The sequence below is a fragment of the Oncorhynchus mykiss genome, chromosome 2 (assembly GCF_013265735.2).
Source record: "Oncorhynchus mykiss isolate Arlee chromosome 2, USDA_OmykA_1.1, whole genome shotgun sequence".
Lineage (NCBI taxonomy): Eukaryota > Metazoa > Chordata > Actinopteri > Salmoniformes > Salmonidae > Oncorhynchus > Oncorhynchus mykiss.
Window position 1 is genome coordinate 9,973,524 of NC_048566.1, and position 15,183 is coordinate 9,988,706.

At 43.1% G+C, this 15,183-nt stretch overlaps 1 protein-coding gene across 9 annotated transcripts in view; it reads left to right on the plus strand.

The window, feature by feature from the left end:
- LOC110507293 (focal adhesion kinase 1-like) overlaps nt 1-9,779 on the plus strand; it is a 134,169-nt gene extending 124,390 nt beyond the window's left edge. For 7 of the 9 annotated variants that reach the window (XM_036937413.1, XM_036937415.1, XM_036937418.1 and 4 more), the window contains 6 exons: nt 1,958-1,997; nt 3,018-3,121; nt 5,420-5,428; nt 7,086-7,241; nt 8,583-8,663; nt 8,886-9,779. In XM_036937413.1, the coding sequence (XP_036793308.1) occupies nt 1,958-1,997; nt 3,018-3,121; nt 5,420-5,428; nt 7,086-7,241; nt 8,583-8,663; nt 8,886-9,104 (609 nt within the window). In that variant the 3' untranslated portion in view covers nt 9,105-9,779. The remainder of the gene's footprint in view (nt 1-1,957; nt 1,998-3,017; nt 3,122-5,419; nt 5,429-7,085; nt 7,242-8,582; nt 8,664-8,885) is intronic. The other 2 variants (XM_036937436.1, XM_036937453.1) reach the window with 1 other exon arrangement.
- The last annotated feature ends 5,404 nt before the right edge of the window (nt 9,780-15,183 follow it).

The following is a 15,183-nucleotide window of genomic DNA, read 5'->3' on the forward strand; positions in this document are numbered from 1 at the left end:
CAAGATTCTCTGGACTAATGAAACCAAGATTGAACTCTTTGGCCTGAATGCCAAATGTCACATCTGGAGGAAACCTGGCATCATCCCTATGGTGAAACAGGGTGGTGGCTGCATCATGCTGTGGGGATGTTTTTCAGCGGCAGGGACTGGGAGACTAGTCAGGATCAAGGGAAAGATGAACGGAGAAAAGTACAGAGAGATCCGTGATGAAAACCTACTCCAGAGCACTCAGGACCTCAGACTGGGGTGAAAGTTCACCTTCCAACAGGACAACGACCATCAGTACACAGCCAAGACAACTCAAGAGTGGCATTCTCTGATTGTCTTTGAGTTGCCCAGCCAGAGCCCAGAATTGAACCCGATGTAATATCTCTGGAGAGACCTGAAAATAGCTGTGCAGCAACGCTCCCCATCCAACCTGACAGAGCTTGAGAGGATCTGCAGAGAAGAATGGGAGAAACTTCTAGCTTCATACCCAAGAAGGCTCAAGGCGGTAATCACTGCCAATGGTGCTTCAACAATGTACTGAGTAAAGGGTCTAAATACTTATGTAATTGTGATAAAAACCTTGTTTTTCCCAAATGTGTAAAAAGTCAAGGGGTCTGAATACTTTCTGAATGCACTGGACATGCTTACTACATAGGCATTCCATAAGCAAGTTGTATGTGTTTGTTTTAGCACTCTGGGGAATTACCTTCAACTGGAAAAAGGAAAGTCAAGGGGTTAACAGATTCTTACAGATCATCTTGGGACCAACAATTGTAAATATATATTGATAATAAATTTTTTTTAAGAATGGTTGAAGATTTAGCCTTTGCTCTTTGAATTCACGTTAGGATACCAACATGTTTACTGGGCTTAAAAGGAGAGTAAAGGAACACTGACTGATATGAAGGAATATCCATCTGTTCTCATGTATAGTTCTACATTATATATTCTATCAGAATATAGAATGTAGAACTGTTTGAACATAGAATGTAGAACTATTAGAACATAGAATGTAGAACTATTAGAACATAGAATGTAGAACTATTAGAACATAGAATGTAGAACTGTTTGAACATAGAACGTATAACTATTAGAACATAGAATGTAGAACTGTTAGAACTTTTAGGACATAGAATGTAGAACTATTAGGACAGAATGTAGAACTATTAGGACATAGAATGTAGAACTATTAGAATGTAGAACTATGAGAACATAGAATGTAGAACTATTAGGAGATAGAATGTAGAACTATTAGAATGTAGAACTATTAGAACATAGAACTATTAGGACATAGAATGTAGAACCATTTCATTTGTTCCCTGTCATTGCTCAGTATCATTACATTGAGCTGTATGGACAGCTGTGTTCTGAGCTGCATGGACCATTAGAAGGGTATAGCCCCGAACCAAACCCACTCTTAGTTTAAAACACCGCCCACATTAATGCAGCAGCTCTCATGCAATCCACTCTATTTTACTGGGCAATTTGCAAAACCAAAATCTTGCTTCATGGCGAGATAACTGTCAGAATCTGTCTCCCTGATAATAATTATAGCCAGGCAGAGGATGAAGCCAAGGACTGATGGATAGCCGTTCAGCATGTTGAGTTAATGCACTAAAATATTGAATACAACTCTCAATAACCTCTAGGCTATTCTGTAAACTTCAATCAGCAAGTGTTTTATTGACTTAAATGTAAACAGGGAATACTGCATATGGTCTGTTCTACAGTTTGTTTTTGGGCTATCACAGTAAAGTAGAGATGTGTTTTTACTGTGGAACGCCGTGGTGGTTGGCTGTGGTCCGGTTAGGTCTGTGTATCCAAGCAGCAGGAGTATTTTGAGTGTTGGTGGAGAGACCACAACAACACAGATGACACCAGAGAGACTGCTCACTGGGATGTTGTGGGAAAACACTGGAATAAATCCTGCTCGTTTATTTCAACTGCTTGTTTGTGTTTGTTTGTGCAGACAGGAAACCAGCACATATACCAACCCATAGGCAAACCAGGTAATGTCTCAGCCAATGTAATTACAAGTTTACCTTACACTTATTGTTTTCACTGTTCCCCTGGTTCTCTGACTCTAACTCTGACGAGCTCTGACACCGACTCTGACTAACTCTGACTGGCTCTGACAACGACACCGGCTCTAACTCCGACCGACTCTGACACCGACTCTGACTCTGACTGGCTCTGACTCTGACTGGCTCTAACTCTGACTGGCTCTGACTCTGACTGGCTCTGACTCTGACTGGCTCTGACTCTGACTGGCTCTAACTCTGACTGGCTCTGACTCTGACTGGCTCTGACTCTGACTGGCTCTGACTCTGACTGGCTCTGACTCTGACTGGCTCTGACTCTGACTGGCTCTGACTCTGACTGGCTCGGACTCTGACTGGCTCTGACTCTGACTGGCTCTAACTCTGACTGGCTCTAACTCTGACTGGCTCTGACTGGCTCTGACTCTGACTGGCTCTGACTCTGACTGGCTCTGACTCTGACTGGCTAACTCTGACTCTGACTGGCTCTGACTCTGACTGGCTCTGCCTCTGACTGGCTCTGACTCTAACTCTGACTGACTCTATCTCTGACTGGCTCTGACTCTGACTGGCTCTGACTCTGACTGGCTCTGACTCTGACTGGCTCTGACTCTGACTGGCTCTAACTCTGACTGATTCAGACTCTAACTCTGACTCCCTCAACTGTTCTAGCACATTCCTCAACCATTTTAACTGCTAAACTATGTTGACAGGCTGACAATTTGGCTATTTCTGCTAGGCCTGTGTTAGTTTCTGCTGCCATAATAGTAGATATTTGATAGGAATATTGTTGAATCTGTGAGAGTTTGATAAGAAATGCTACAATTCCTGTGCATCTTCCATATAGTCATGTGTTGGATTTATTCCTTATGTAACTGATGATAGTCCTTTACCTCCACATAACATACATATATTGTACTATATGTTGTAGTTTAGGTATCTGTTGATTCTTTTGTACTCCAGTATCTGATGGGTCCTTTGCCTCCACAGAACATGCATCTCCACCAAAGAAACCCCCCCGTCCTGGAGCCCCCAGTCACCTGGGTAGTCTGGCCAGCCTGAACCCCGTGGACAGCTACAATGAGGGAGTGAAGGTAAGTTGATGCTCACATGTTTATTCTACCAATCAAACTTTACACGCATTCCACAACAATCCAGGGATTTGGCTTTATCGCTCAATTTAAGCCCACAGATTTACATGTCTCAAAGTTGTTTCAATTTCTTTGTAGTTATTGTGTTGGTATTCTACTTTTGCATGTGCACTCCAAAACAAAGTGTTCATCCATCATTTTAAAGCTAGAATCCTTCATTGAAATGATAACGAAGTGGGTCACCCCACCTCTGTTTTGGTAAAAGCTGAGGGATGGACCTGGAGAAATGTAACCACGTTCAAATTCATAGACAGAGCTGTGGATGCAAGGACTGGCCATCCATGATATCAACATGATAGTTGTAACCATGTTTTGAGGCTAGACAGTGTTTGTTTACATTTACTTTGTTTACAAACATCAGAGTAAAACAAGTTCATATGTTGGGTTCTGCTGAGGTACGACAGTTGAACTTAGCTCCTGAGGCATTTACAAGTTATATTCTTCAAATATCAATGGGTATATACACTGAGTGGACAAAACATTAGGAACACCTTCCTAATATTGAGTTGCACCCCATCTTGCCCTCTGAACAGCCCTCAATTCATCGGGGCATGGACTCTACAAGGTGTTGAAAGTGTTCCACAGGGATGCTGGCCCATGTTGACTCCAATGCTTCGCACAGTTGTCAAGTTGGCTGGATGTCCTTTGGATGGTGGACCATTCTTGATACACATGGGAAACTGTTGAGTGTGAAAAACCCAGCAGTGTTGCAGTTCTTGAAACAAACCGGTGCACCTGGCACCTACTACCATACCCATGTCTCAATTGTCTCAAGTCTTAAAAATCCTTCTTTAACCCGTCTCCTCCCCTTCATCTACACTGATGAAGTGGATTTAACAAGTGACATCAATAAGGGATCATAGTTTTTCACCTGGTCAGTCTGTCATGGAAAGAGCAGGTGTCCTTAATGTTTTGTACATTCAGTGTTTAATTCATTTATACGTGCAAGAATGGATGTTGCAATTAAGGATTCTATCTTTAAACTGAGAAGTTCATGACTATGTTTCTAAAACATGACTAACTGTCCCTATTTCTGTTAGAACATTCCTACATGACTTTACCATGTTGGCCAGATCACAAAGACTACCACTGTATTTCAACTACACAGACTTCCCCTTTTCTATGACACCCAAAACACCGGAGATGTCACTATTTTCCCCAGTGATGGTTACTATGGCAACAGTCCGCTTGAGTTTCTCTGTGTCAGCATAGAACATCCAGGAGCGTTACCTTCCCGAAGTTATCCAAACTGTTAGCTCTGCTCTGCTATCACTGCGTCACAAATGGCACACTATTCCCTATATAGTGCACTACAGTACTTTTGACCAGAGTCCTATGGGCCCTGGTCAAAAGCAGTGCACTAAATAGGGGGCCTTTTGGGGTGCACCCTAAGCCTCAGCTAAAGCAGTCCCAGCTGTAGTTCACCCCCTCTGTCCTCCTTCCCCAAACACGCTCATAAATACCACACGATCGACCAGGCAGTCAGGCCTGCAATGCACCCTGGGAAGGAACACACTCTTTCCATTACACTGCCTTCTTACCATCAGCGTGGAAAATGATTTAACAAGAGGAATAGTCTAGCTAATGTGGTTCCTTGTTCCTGAGAAAGAAGCCAACATGTAAACACTGACATGGACATTATCAGCCCATCATGACTGGAACTGAGATGGTCAGACTGGGCTATGATAGGACGCATCACAAATGGTTTCCTATTCCCTATATAGTACACTGCTTTTGACCAGAGCCCCATAGGCCCTAGTGGTAAAACGTTTTGCACTATATAGGAAATAGGATGTCATTTGTGACCCTATACTATTATGTACTCAGTACTGTACTACCATGGCAACCTGTTCCCTGTTCTGATGAGGGAATCAGTGGGATTCATGCAAAAGATAAACACGTGTCAAATAAAACACAAAGACTACATTTACACAGGCAGCACAATTCTGATATTTTGCCAGTAATTGGTCTTTTGACCAATCAGATCCTTTGCCAATAATTAGGTAGATTTTCAGAATTGGGCTGCCTGTATAAACACAGACAAAGTTTCATGACCACAACATTTGAGTCACCACCTCTGTAGATATTTCGGTATTTACTCAACCAACCTCTCCAAAACCTTATTTATTTGGATGACACTTTGCTCTCTGGTGTTGTTGCGTGTACTGTTAATGCTTGTTGCATTAATATCTTCTCCCTCTTCTGTCCCTCTTGCCTCTGCCTTACTGTTGTTGAACTTAGCCCTGGCGGGTAAGAGAACACTGTGAATGTGTGTGTGTACGTTCATACGTGTGTGTGTGTGTGTGTGTGTGTGTGTGTGTGTGTCTTTAGACCTAACTTCTCACAGAGTTGTCAATCAGTTGTAATTTGATGCTGAAAAGCAGGCTATGGGTTGGGTTGTGTAGTGGGGTGGGACAATGGAGTCCATCTGTATCTCTGGTAACAGTCAACTTCTAATGCATCATCTGATCTGGGGCGCTTTACAAATGGCACCCCATTCCCTATATAGTGTACTACTTTAGACCAGAGGGCCCTGGTCAGAAGTATAGTATATAAGAAATAGGGTGCCATTTGGGACTCAGACAGGGTTCATTCACCTGTTGTCTGTTCACTGAACCACTTTAGCCTTCTCATCCTAATGCATTTCTTCCATTCACCGTACTGACACAACACCTCTTTACCATCGATAAAGTGGGTCTTATAGTGGGCCATGTAGAGGTCTTATAGTGGGCCATGTAGAGGTCTTATAGTGGGCCATGTAGTGGTCTTATAGTGGGCCATGTAGCGGTCTTATAGTGGGCCATGTAGAGGTCTTATAGTGGGCCATGTAGTGGTCTTATAGTGGGCCATGTAGAGGTCTTATAGTGGGCCATGTAGAGGTCTTATAGTGGGCCATGTAGAGGTCTTATAGTGGGCCATGTAGAGGTCTTATAGTGGGCCATGTAGTGGTCTTATAGTGGGCCATGTAGAGGTCTTATAGTGGGCCATGTAGAGGTCTTATAGTGGGCCATGTAGAGGTCTTATAGTGGGCCATGTAGAGGTCTTATAGTGGGCCATGTAGAGGTCTTATAGTGGGCCATGTAGAGGTCTTATAGTGGGCCATGTAGAGGTCTTATAGTGGGCCATGTAGTGGTCTTATAGTGGGCCATGTAGCGGTCTTATAGTGGGCCATGTAGTGGTCTTATAGTGGGCCATGTAGCGGTCTTATAGTGGGCCATGTAGCGTTCTTATAGTGGGCCATGTAGAGGTCTTATAGTGGGCCGTGTAGAGTTCTTATAGTGGGCCATGTAGCGTTCTTATAGTGGGCCATGTAGAGGTCTTATAGTGGGCCATGTAGCGGTCTTATAGTGGGCCATGTAGCGGTCTTATAGCGGGCCATGTAGCGGTCTTATAGTGGGCCATGTAGTGCTTGTGTATGTTAAGATCTGTGTTTGTGTGGCCATAATAATGTGTTTGTCTACGACATTGTTTCAAACAACCCTCTGAATCCTAAACATAACACATTGACTTCTTCCTAAATGGGATCTGTGCACTTTTCACACTTTTGACATGATTTAGGAATAATGCTGAATTCCAAATAACTCCATTATAGAAAGTATTGTTTATTCCAGATGCTGACATCTTCCTAACATAACCTCTAACCCTCTCTAGACCCAATGTACAATTTCAAGGATATGTTTGACTTGATTTAGCCCCTGGTGACAGTCTCTATAAACATTTCAAATTCCTTGGGTGTTTTGTCATTGTGATTTACTACCATGAATGACTGTGGTGTTGACTGACTGGTGATATATACTGCCATCTATTGGTGAGAGTTAAGAAATGCAAGGTTGAACATTATATGAATCATCTGACCCGCTGTCATTTCTCCATCTCTGCTCACAGTGTATTTTTCTCCTTCATTCAGCTCCAGCCTCAGGAGATCAGCCCACCCCCCACTGCCAACCTGGACCGCTCTAATGACAAGGTCTATGAGAATGTCACAGGACTGGTGAAGGCTGTCATCGAGATGTCCAGTAAAATTCAGCCTGCGCCTCCCGAGGAATACGTGCCAATGGTCAAGGTAGGAGAGACACAGTGTTCATCGTCTCCACATTCAATCACCAGGGTTCATTGTAGCAAAACGTTTACGTTTCGTTCTTTTTGGAAGTGATTTATCCATTTTACCTTCAGCAGACTCTCTTATCCAGGGAGACTTACAGTAGTGAGTCATTTAGCAGACTCTCTTATCTAGAGAGACTTACAGTAGTGAGTCATTTAGCAGACTCTCTTATCTAGAGAGACTTACAGTAGTGAGTCATTTAGCAGACTCTCTTATCCAGAGAGACTTACAGTAGTGAGTCATTTAGCAGACTCTCTTATCCAGAGAGACTTACAGTAGTGAGTCATTTAGCAGACTCTCTTATCTAGAGAGACTTACAGTAGTGAGTCATTTAGCAGACTCTCTTGTCCAGAGAGACTTGCAGTAGTGAGTCATTTAGCAGACTCTCTTATCCAGAGAGACTTACAGTAGTGGGTCATTTAGCAGACTCTCTTATCCAGGGAGACTTACAGTAGTGAGTCATTTAGCAGACTCTCTTGTCCAGAGAGACTTGCAGTAGTAAGTCATTTAGCAGACTCTCTTATCCAGAGAGACTTACAGTAGTGAGTCATTTAGCAGACTCTCTTATCTAGAGAGACGTACAGTAGTGAGTAATTTAGCAGACTCTCTTATCCAGAGAGACTTACAGTAGTGAGTCATTTAGCAGACTCTCTTATCCAGGGAGACTTACAGTAGTGAGTCATTTAGCAGACTCTCTTATCCAGAGAGACTTACAGTAGTGAGTCATTTAGCAGACTCTCTTATCCAGGGAGACTTACAGTAGTGAGTCATTTAGCAGACTCTCTTATCCAGGGAGACTTACAGTAGTGAGTCATTTAGCAGACTCTCTTATCCAGGGAGACTTGCAGTAGTGAGTCATTTAGCAGACGATCTTATCCAGAGAGACTTACAGTAGTGAGTCATTTAGCAGAAGCTCTTATCCAGAGAGACTTACAGTAGTGAGTCATTTAGCAGACTCTCTTATCCAGAGAGACTTACAGTAGTGAGTCATTTAGCAGACTCTCTTATCCAGAGAGACTTACAGTAGTGAGTCATTTAGCAGACTCTCTTATCCAGGGAGACTTGCAGTAGTGAGTCATTTAGCAGACTCTCTTATCCAGGGAGACTTACAGTAGTGAGTCATTTAGCAGACTCTCTTATCCAGAGAGACTTACAGTAGTGAGTGTACACATTTTCATACTGGTCCCCAGTGGGAATCGAACCCACAACATTGGCGTTGCAAGTGCCATGCTCTACCAGCTAAGCTACATGGGAAAGAACAGATTTCTAGGATTGGTTCATATGAGTATATTTGTGTTTCAGGATGTGGGTCTGGCACTGAGAACACTCCTGGCCACAGTGGATGAAACAATCACGTTACTTCCAGCTAGCACACACAGAGAGGTACGTTAACCAGGCATAGGCCTCTTCTGATCCAGCACTATGTTAGTCCCGTCTGCCCCCTCTTATACAGGACATTTTGTTTTAGTTAGTTATATAAAACTGGAATATGTGCACCCTGTTCTTTCGCTGAACCTATTTTTATTTTATCTCTCAATATATTATAATAATAATAATAATATATGGAACATTTCTGTTTTAATAAAGTACTATCTTATCTTAAAGGTGGAGATGGCCCAGAAGCTGTTGAACTCTGACCTGGCGGAGCTGATCAACAAGATGAAGCTGGCCCAGCAGTACGTCATGACCAGCTTGCAGCAGGACTACAAGAAACAGATGCTGACGGCCGCCCACGCCCTGGCCGTAGACGCCAAGAACCTTCTAGACGTCATCGACCAGAGCCGGCTCAGGATGTTGGGCCAGGCCCGGCCGCCACCTCACTAGCGCTGTGGGAGGAGGGTGTGGAGTGTGGGATGAACTGACTCAACTCAAAGCTTCTGTCTGAATGACTGTCTGGACAGATGGAAGCCATGTGAAGGCAGCCTTGGGTTTGTTCACCTGTTCTGTCATGTCTAATCAGTGATTACTTCAAGGAAGGGAGGAATGAGGAAGATTTCACTGTGAAGGAATTTGAACGGGATACTGCTTCTACAGGACCATCATATGGACTGGACTCCATGTGCATCACCAGGCAGACTAGCGACCACCTCTGACCCTCACTCCCCAACACACCACTCCTTTTTATAGACTTGGAATCTTTGAAGAGTTATTTTATTTTAAGCTGCACCGATTGTGTCGGCTGACTAACTGTGAATTCCTACAGTCCCAGATTTCATCTGAAGAAGAATCAGGAGGAACACTTCAGAAACTGCTCCCCCCAAAGGACATATGGAGGATGATGTGGACAACACAACTGAACTGGAACCTCTCTGCTTTAGTAGACAGAACACTGAGCTCCTCACACTACGTCTAACATGTCTGCTTCATTGTTAACACTTGTCACAAGCTCAATAGTGATTCATGGAGGATTACAAACACTGGGATATATTTTGTCTTGGCTCAGTCGGCCATCTTGTCAAATAGGAGAGAATAAAGGATGAAATAAAATGATGACAAAAAGACAAAGCTGTGACAGTGCTTTCCTGTGGTTATGAATGACAGCCAAAGCTGTGACAGTGCTTTCCTGTGGTTATGAATGACAGCCAAAGCTGTGACAGTGCTTTCCTGTGGTTACGAATGACAGCCAAAGCTGTGACAGTGCTTTCCTGTGGTTATGAATGACAGCCAAAGCTGTGACAGTGCTTTCCTGTGGTTATGAATGACAGACAAAGCTGTGACAGTGCTTTCCTGTGGTTATGAATGACAGCCAAAGCTGTGACAGTGCTTTCCTGTGGTTATGAATGACAGCCAAAGCTGTGACAGTGCTTTCCTGTGGTTATGAATGACAGCCAAAGCTGTGACAGTGCTTTCCTGTGGTTACGAATGACAGTCAAAGCTGTGACAGTGCTTTCCTGTGGTTATGAATGACAGACAAAGCTGTGACAGTGCTTTCCTGTGGTTATGAATGACAGTCAAAGCTGTGACAGTGCTTTCCTGTGGTTATGAATGACAGACAAAGCTGTGACAGTGCTTTCCTGTGGTTATGAATGACAGGCAAAGCTGTGACAGTGCTTTCCTGTGGTTACGAATGACAGACAAAGCTGTGACAGTGCTTTCCTGTGGTTATGAATGACAGTCAAAGCTGTGACAGTGCTTTCCTGTGGTTATGAATGACAGTCAAAGCTGTGACAGTGCTTTCCTGTGGTTATGAATGACAGTCAAAGCTGTGACAGTGCTTTCCTGTGGTTATGAATGACAGACAAAGCTGTGACAGTGCTTTCCTGTGGTTATGAATGACAGCCAAAGCTGTGACAGTGCTTTCCTGTGGTTATGAATGACAGACAAAGCTGTGACAGTGCTTTCCTGTGGTTATGAATGACAGCCAAAGCTGTGACAGTGCTTTCCTGTGGTTATGAATGACAGCCAAAGCTGTGACAGTGCTTTCCTGTGGTTATGAATGACAGACAAAGCTGTGACAGTGCTTTCCTGTGGTTATGAATGACAGCCAAAGCTGTGACAGTGCTTTCCTGTGGTTATGAATGACAGCCAAAGCTGTGACAGTGCTTTCCTGTGGTTATGAATGACAGATAAAGCTGTGACAGTGCTTTCCTGTGGTTATGAATGACAGCCAAAGCTGTGACAGTGCTTTCCTGTGGTTATGAATGACAGTCAAAGCTGTGACAGTGCTTTCCTGTGGTTATGAATGACAGCCAAAGCTGTGACAGTGCTTTCCTGTGGTTACGAATGACAGCCAAAGCTGTGACAGTGCTTTCCTGTGGTTACGAATGACAGCCAAAGCTGTGACAGTGCTTTCCTGTGGTTATGAATGACAGCCAAAGCTGTGACAGTGCTTTCCTGTGGTTATGAATGACAGCCAAAGCTGTGACAGTGCTTTCCTGTGGTTATGAATGACAGCCAAAGCTGTGACAGTGCTTTCCTGTGGTTACGAATGACAGCCAAAGCTGTGACAGTGCTTTCCTGTGGTTATGAATGACAGCCAAAGCTGTGACAGTGCTTTCCTGTGGTTATGAATGACAGCCAAAGCTGTGACAGTGCTTTCCTGTGGTTATGAATGACAGCCAAAGCTGTGACAGTGCTTTCCTGTGGTTATGAATGACAGCCAAAGCTGTGACAGTGCTTTCCTGTGGTTATGAATGACAGCCAAAGCTGTGACAGTGCTTTCCTGTGGTTATGAATGACAGCCAAAGCTGTGACAGTGCTTTCCTGTGGTTATGAATGACAGACAAAGCTGTGACAGTGCTTTCCTGTGGTTATGAATGACAGACAAAGCTGTCACAGTGCTTTTCTGTGGTTATGAATGACAGCCCATAAGACATGTTTACTGTCCACCCATAAGACATGTGTACTGTCCACCCATAAGACATGCGTACTGTCCACCCATAAGACATGTGTACTGTCCACCCATAAGACATGTGTACTGTCCACCCATAAGACATGCGTACTGTCCACCCATAAGACATGTTTACTGTCCACCCATAAGACATGTTTACTGTCCACCCATAAGACATGTTTACTGTCCACCCATAAGACATGTTTACTGTCCACCCATAAGACATGTGTACTGTCCACCCATAAGACATGTTTACTGTCCACCCATAAGACATGTTTACTGTCCACCCATAAGACATGTTTACTGTCCACCCATAAGACATGCGTACTGTCCACCCATAAGACATGTGTACTGTCCACCCATAAGACATGTTTACTGTCCACCCATAAGACATGTTTACTGTCCACCCATAAGACATGCGTACTGTCCACCCATAAGACATGTGTACTGTCCACCCATAAGACATGTTTACTGTCCACCCATAAGACATGCGTACTGTCCACCCATAAGACATGTTTACTGTCCACCCATAAGACATGTTTACTGTCCACCCATAAGACATGCGTACTGTCCACCCATAAGACATGCGTACTGTCCACCCATAAGACATGTTTACTGTCCACCCATAAGACATGTTTACTGTCCACCCATAAGACATGTGTACTGTCCACCCATAAGACATGTTTACTGTCCACCCATAAGACATGTTTACTGTCCACCCATAAGACATGTTTACTGTCCACCCATAAGACATGTTTACTGTCCACCCATAAGACATGCGTACTGTCCACCCATAAGACATGTTTACTGTCCACCCATAAGACATGTGTACTGTCCACCCATAAGACATGTTTACTGTCCACCCATAAGACATGTGTACTGTCCACCCATAAGACATGTTTACTGTCCACCCATAAGACATGTTTACTGTCCACCCATAAGACATGCGTACTGTCCACCCATAAGACATGTTTACTGTCCACCCATAAGACATGTGTACTGTCCACCCATAAGACATGTGTACTGTCCACCCATAAGACATGTTTACTGTCCACCCATAAGACATGTTTACTGTCCACCCATAAGACATGTGTACTGTCCACCCATAAGACATGTTTACTGTCCACCCATAAGACATGTGTACTGTCCACCCATAAGACATGTTTACTGTCCACCCATAAGACATGTGTACTGTCCACCCATAAGACATGTTTACTGTCCACCCATAAGACATGTTTACTGTCCACCCATAAGACATGTTTACTGTCCACCCATAAGACATGCGTACTGTCCACCCATAAGACATGTTTACTGTCCACCCATAAGGCATGTGTACTGTCCACCCATAAGACATGTTTACTGTCCACCCATAAGACATGTTTACTGTCCACCCATAAGACATGCGTACTGTCCAGGGTTATGCGGAGAGTGGAGCTGTGTTGACTCATCAAACATGCCCTTTGACACTAAGATTCTGATGAAATGTGGGATGATTCAGTTCTAGCCTGGGTACCACTTCAGAGCTGTGTCTCAACACTAGCCTGGGTACCACAACATTCCACTCGTTGTAGGGCCCAGTTTCACGTTTTATTTGTCACATGCGCAAGTACAATGGAATGGTTAACTTCCAAGTCCTTCCCAACAGTGCAGTATTCAATCAGAATAGTATAACAAAAAAACAGGAGCTATAAGAGAGAGAGAAAGAAAACAGGAGAATGTAAGAGAGAGAGAAAGAAAACAGGAGAATGAAAGAGAGAGAGAGAAAGAAAACAGGAGAATGAAAGAGAGAGAGAGAAAGAAAACAGGAGAATGAAAGAGAGAGAGAGAAAGAAAACAGGAGAATGAAAGAGAGAGAGAGAAAGAAAACAGGAGAATGAAAGAGAGAGAGAGAAAGAAAACAGGAGAATGAAAGAGAGAGAGAGAAAGAAAACAGGAGAATGAAAGAGAGAGAGAGAAAGAAAACAGGAGAATGAAAGAGAGAGAGAGAAAGAAAACAGGAGAATGAAAGAGAGAGAGAGAAAGAAAACAGGAGAATGAAAGAGAGAGAGAGAAAGAAAACAGGAGAATGAAAGAGAGAGAGAGAAAGAAAACAGGAGAATGAAAGAGAGAGAGAGAAAGAAAACAGGAGAATGAAAGAGAGAGAGAGAAAGAAAACAGGAGAATGAAAGAGAGAGAGAGAAAGAAAACAGGAGAATGTAAGAGAGAGAGAGAAAGAAAACAGGAGAATGTAAGAGAGAGAGAGAAAGAAAACAGGAGAATGTAAGAGAGAGAGAGAAAGAAAACAGGAGAATGTAAGAGAGAGAGAAAGAAAACAGGAGAATGTAAGAGAGAGAGAAAGAAAACAGGAGAATGTAAGAGAGAGAGAAAGAAAACAGGAGAATGTAAGAGAGAGAGAAAGAAAACAGGAGAATGTAAGAGAGAGAGAAAGAAAACAGGAGAATGTAAGAGAGAGAGAGAAAGAAAACAGGAGAATGTAAGAGAGAGAGAGAAAGAAAACAGGAGAATGAAAGAGAGAGAGAAAGAAAACAGGAGAATGTAAGAGAGAGAGAAAGAAAACAGGAGATTGTAAGAGAGAGAAAGAAAACAGGAGATTGTAAGAGATAGAGAAAGAAAACAGGAGAATGTAAGAGATAGAGAAAGAAAACAGGAGAATGTAAGAGAGAGAGAAAGAAAACAGGAGAATGAAAGAGAGAGAGAGAAAACAGGAGAATGTAAGAGAGAGAGAAAGAAAACAGGAGAATGTAAGAGAGAGAGAAAGAAAACAGGAGAATGTAAGAGAGAGAGAGAAAGAAAACAGGAGAATGAAAGAGAGAGAAAGAAAACAGGAGAATGTAAGAGAGAGAAAGAAAACAGGAGAATGAAAGAGAGAGAAGGAAAACAGGAGAATGTAAGAGAGAGAGAAAGAAAACAGGAGAATGAAAGAGAGAGAAAGAAAACAGGAGAATGTAAGAGAGAGAGAAAGAAAACAGGAGAATGTAAGAGAGAGAGAGAAAACAGGAGAATGTAAGAGAGAGAAAGAAAACAGGAGAATGTAAGAGAGAGAGAAAGAAAACAGGAGAATGTAAGAGAGAGAAAGAAAACAGGAGAATGTAAGAGAGAGAAAGAAAACAGGAGAATGTAAGAGAGAGAAAGAAAACAGGAGAATGTAAGAGAGAGAGAAAGAAAACAGGAGAATGTAAGAGAGAGAGAAAGAAAACAGGAGAATGAAAGAGAGAAAGAAAACAGGAGAATGAAAGAGAGAGAGAAAGAAAACAGGAGAATGAAAGAGAGAGAGAAATAAAACAGGAGAATGAAAGAGAGAGAAAGAAAACAGGAGAGTGAAAGAGAGAGAGAAAGAAAACAGGAGAATGTAAGAGAGAGAAGGAAAACAGGAGAATGTAAGCTCTATACAGGGTCAGTGTCAGGGTCAGTGTCAGTATCAGGGTCAGTGTCAGTATCAGGGTCAGGGTCAGTGTCAGCACCACATGTACAATGAGCAGGGTGTACAGTACCTGTAGGCAGGGTTAGCATTGCAGCATAAGTGATGGGTGGGTGCGTGGTCGTGAGTGTGTGTATGGGAATGTGTGGGTGTTA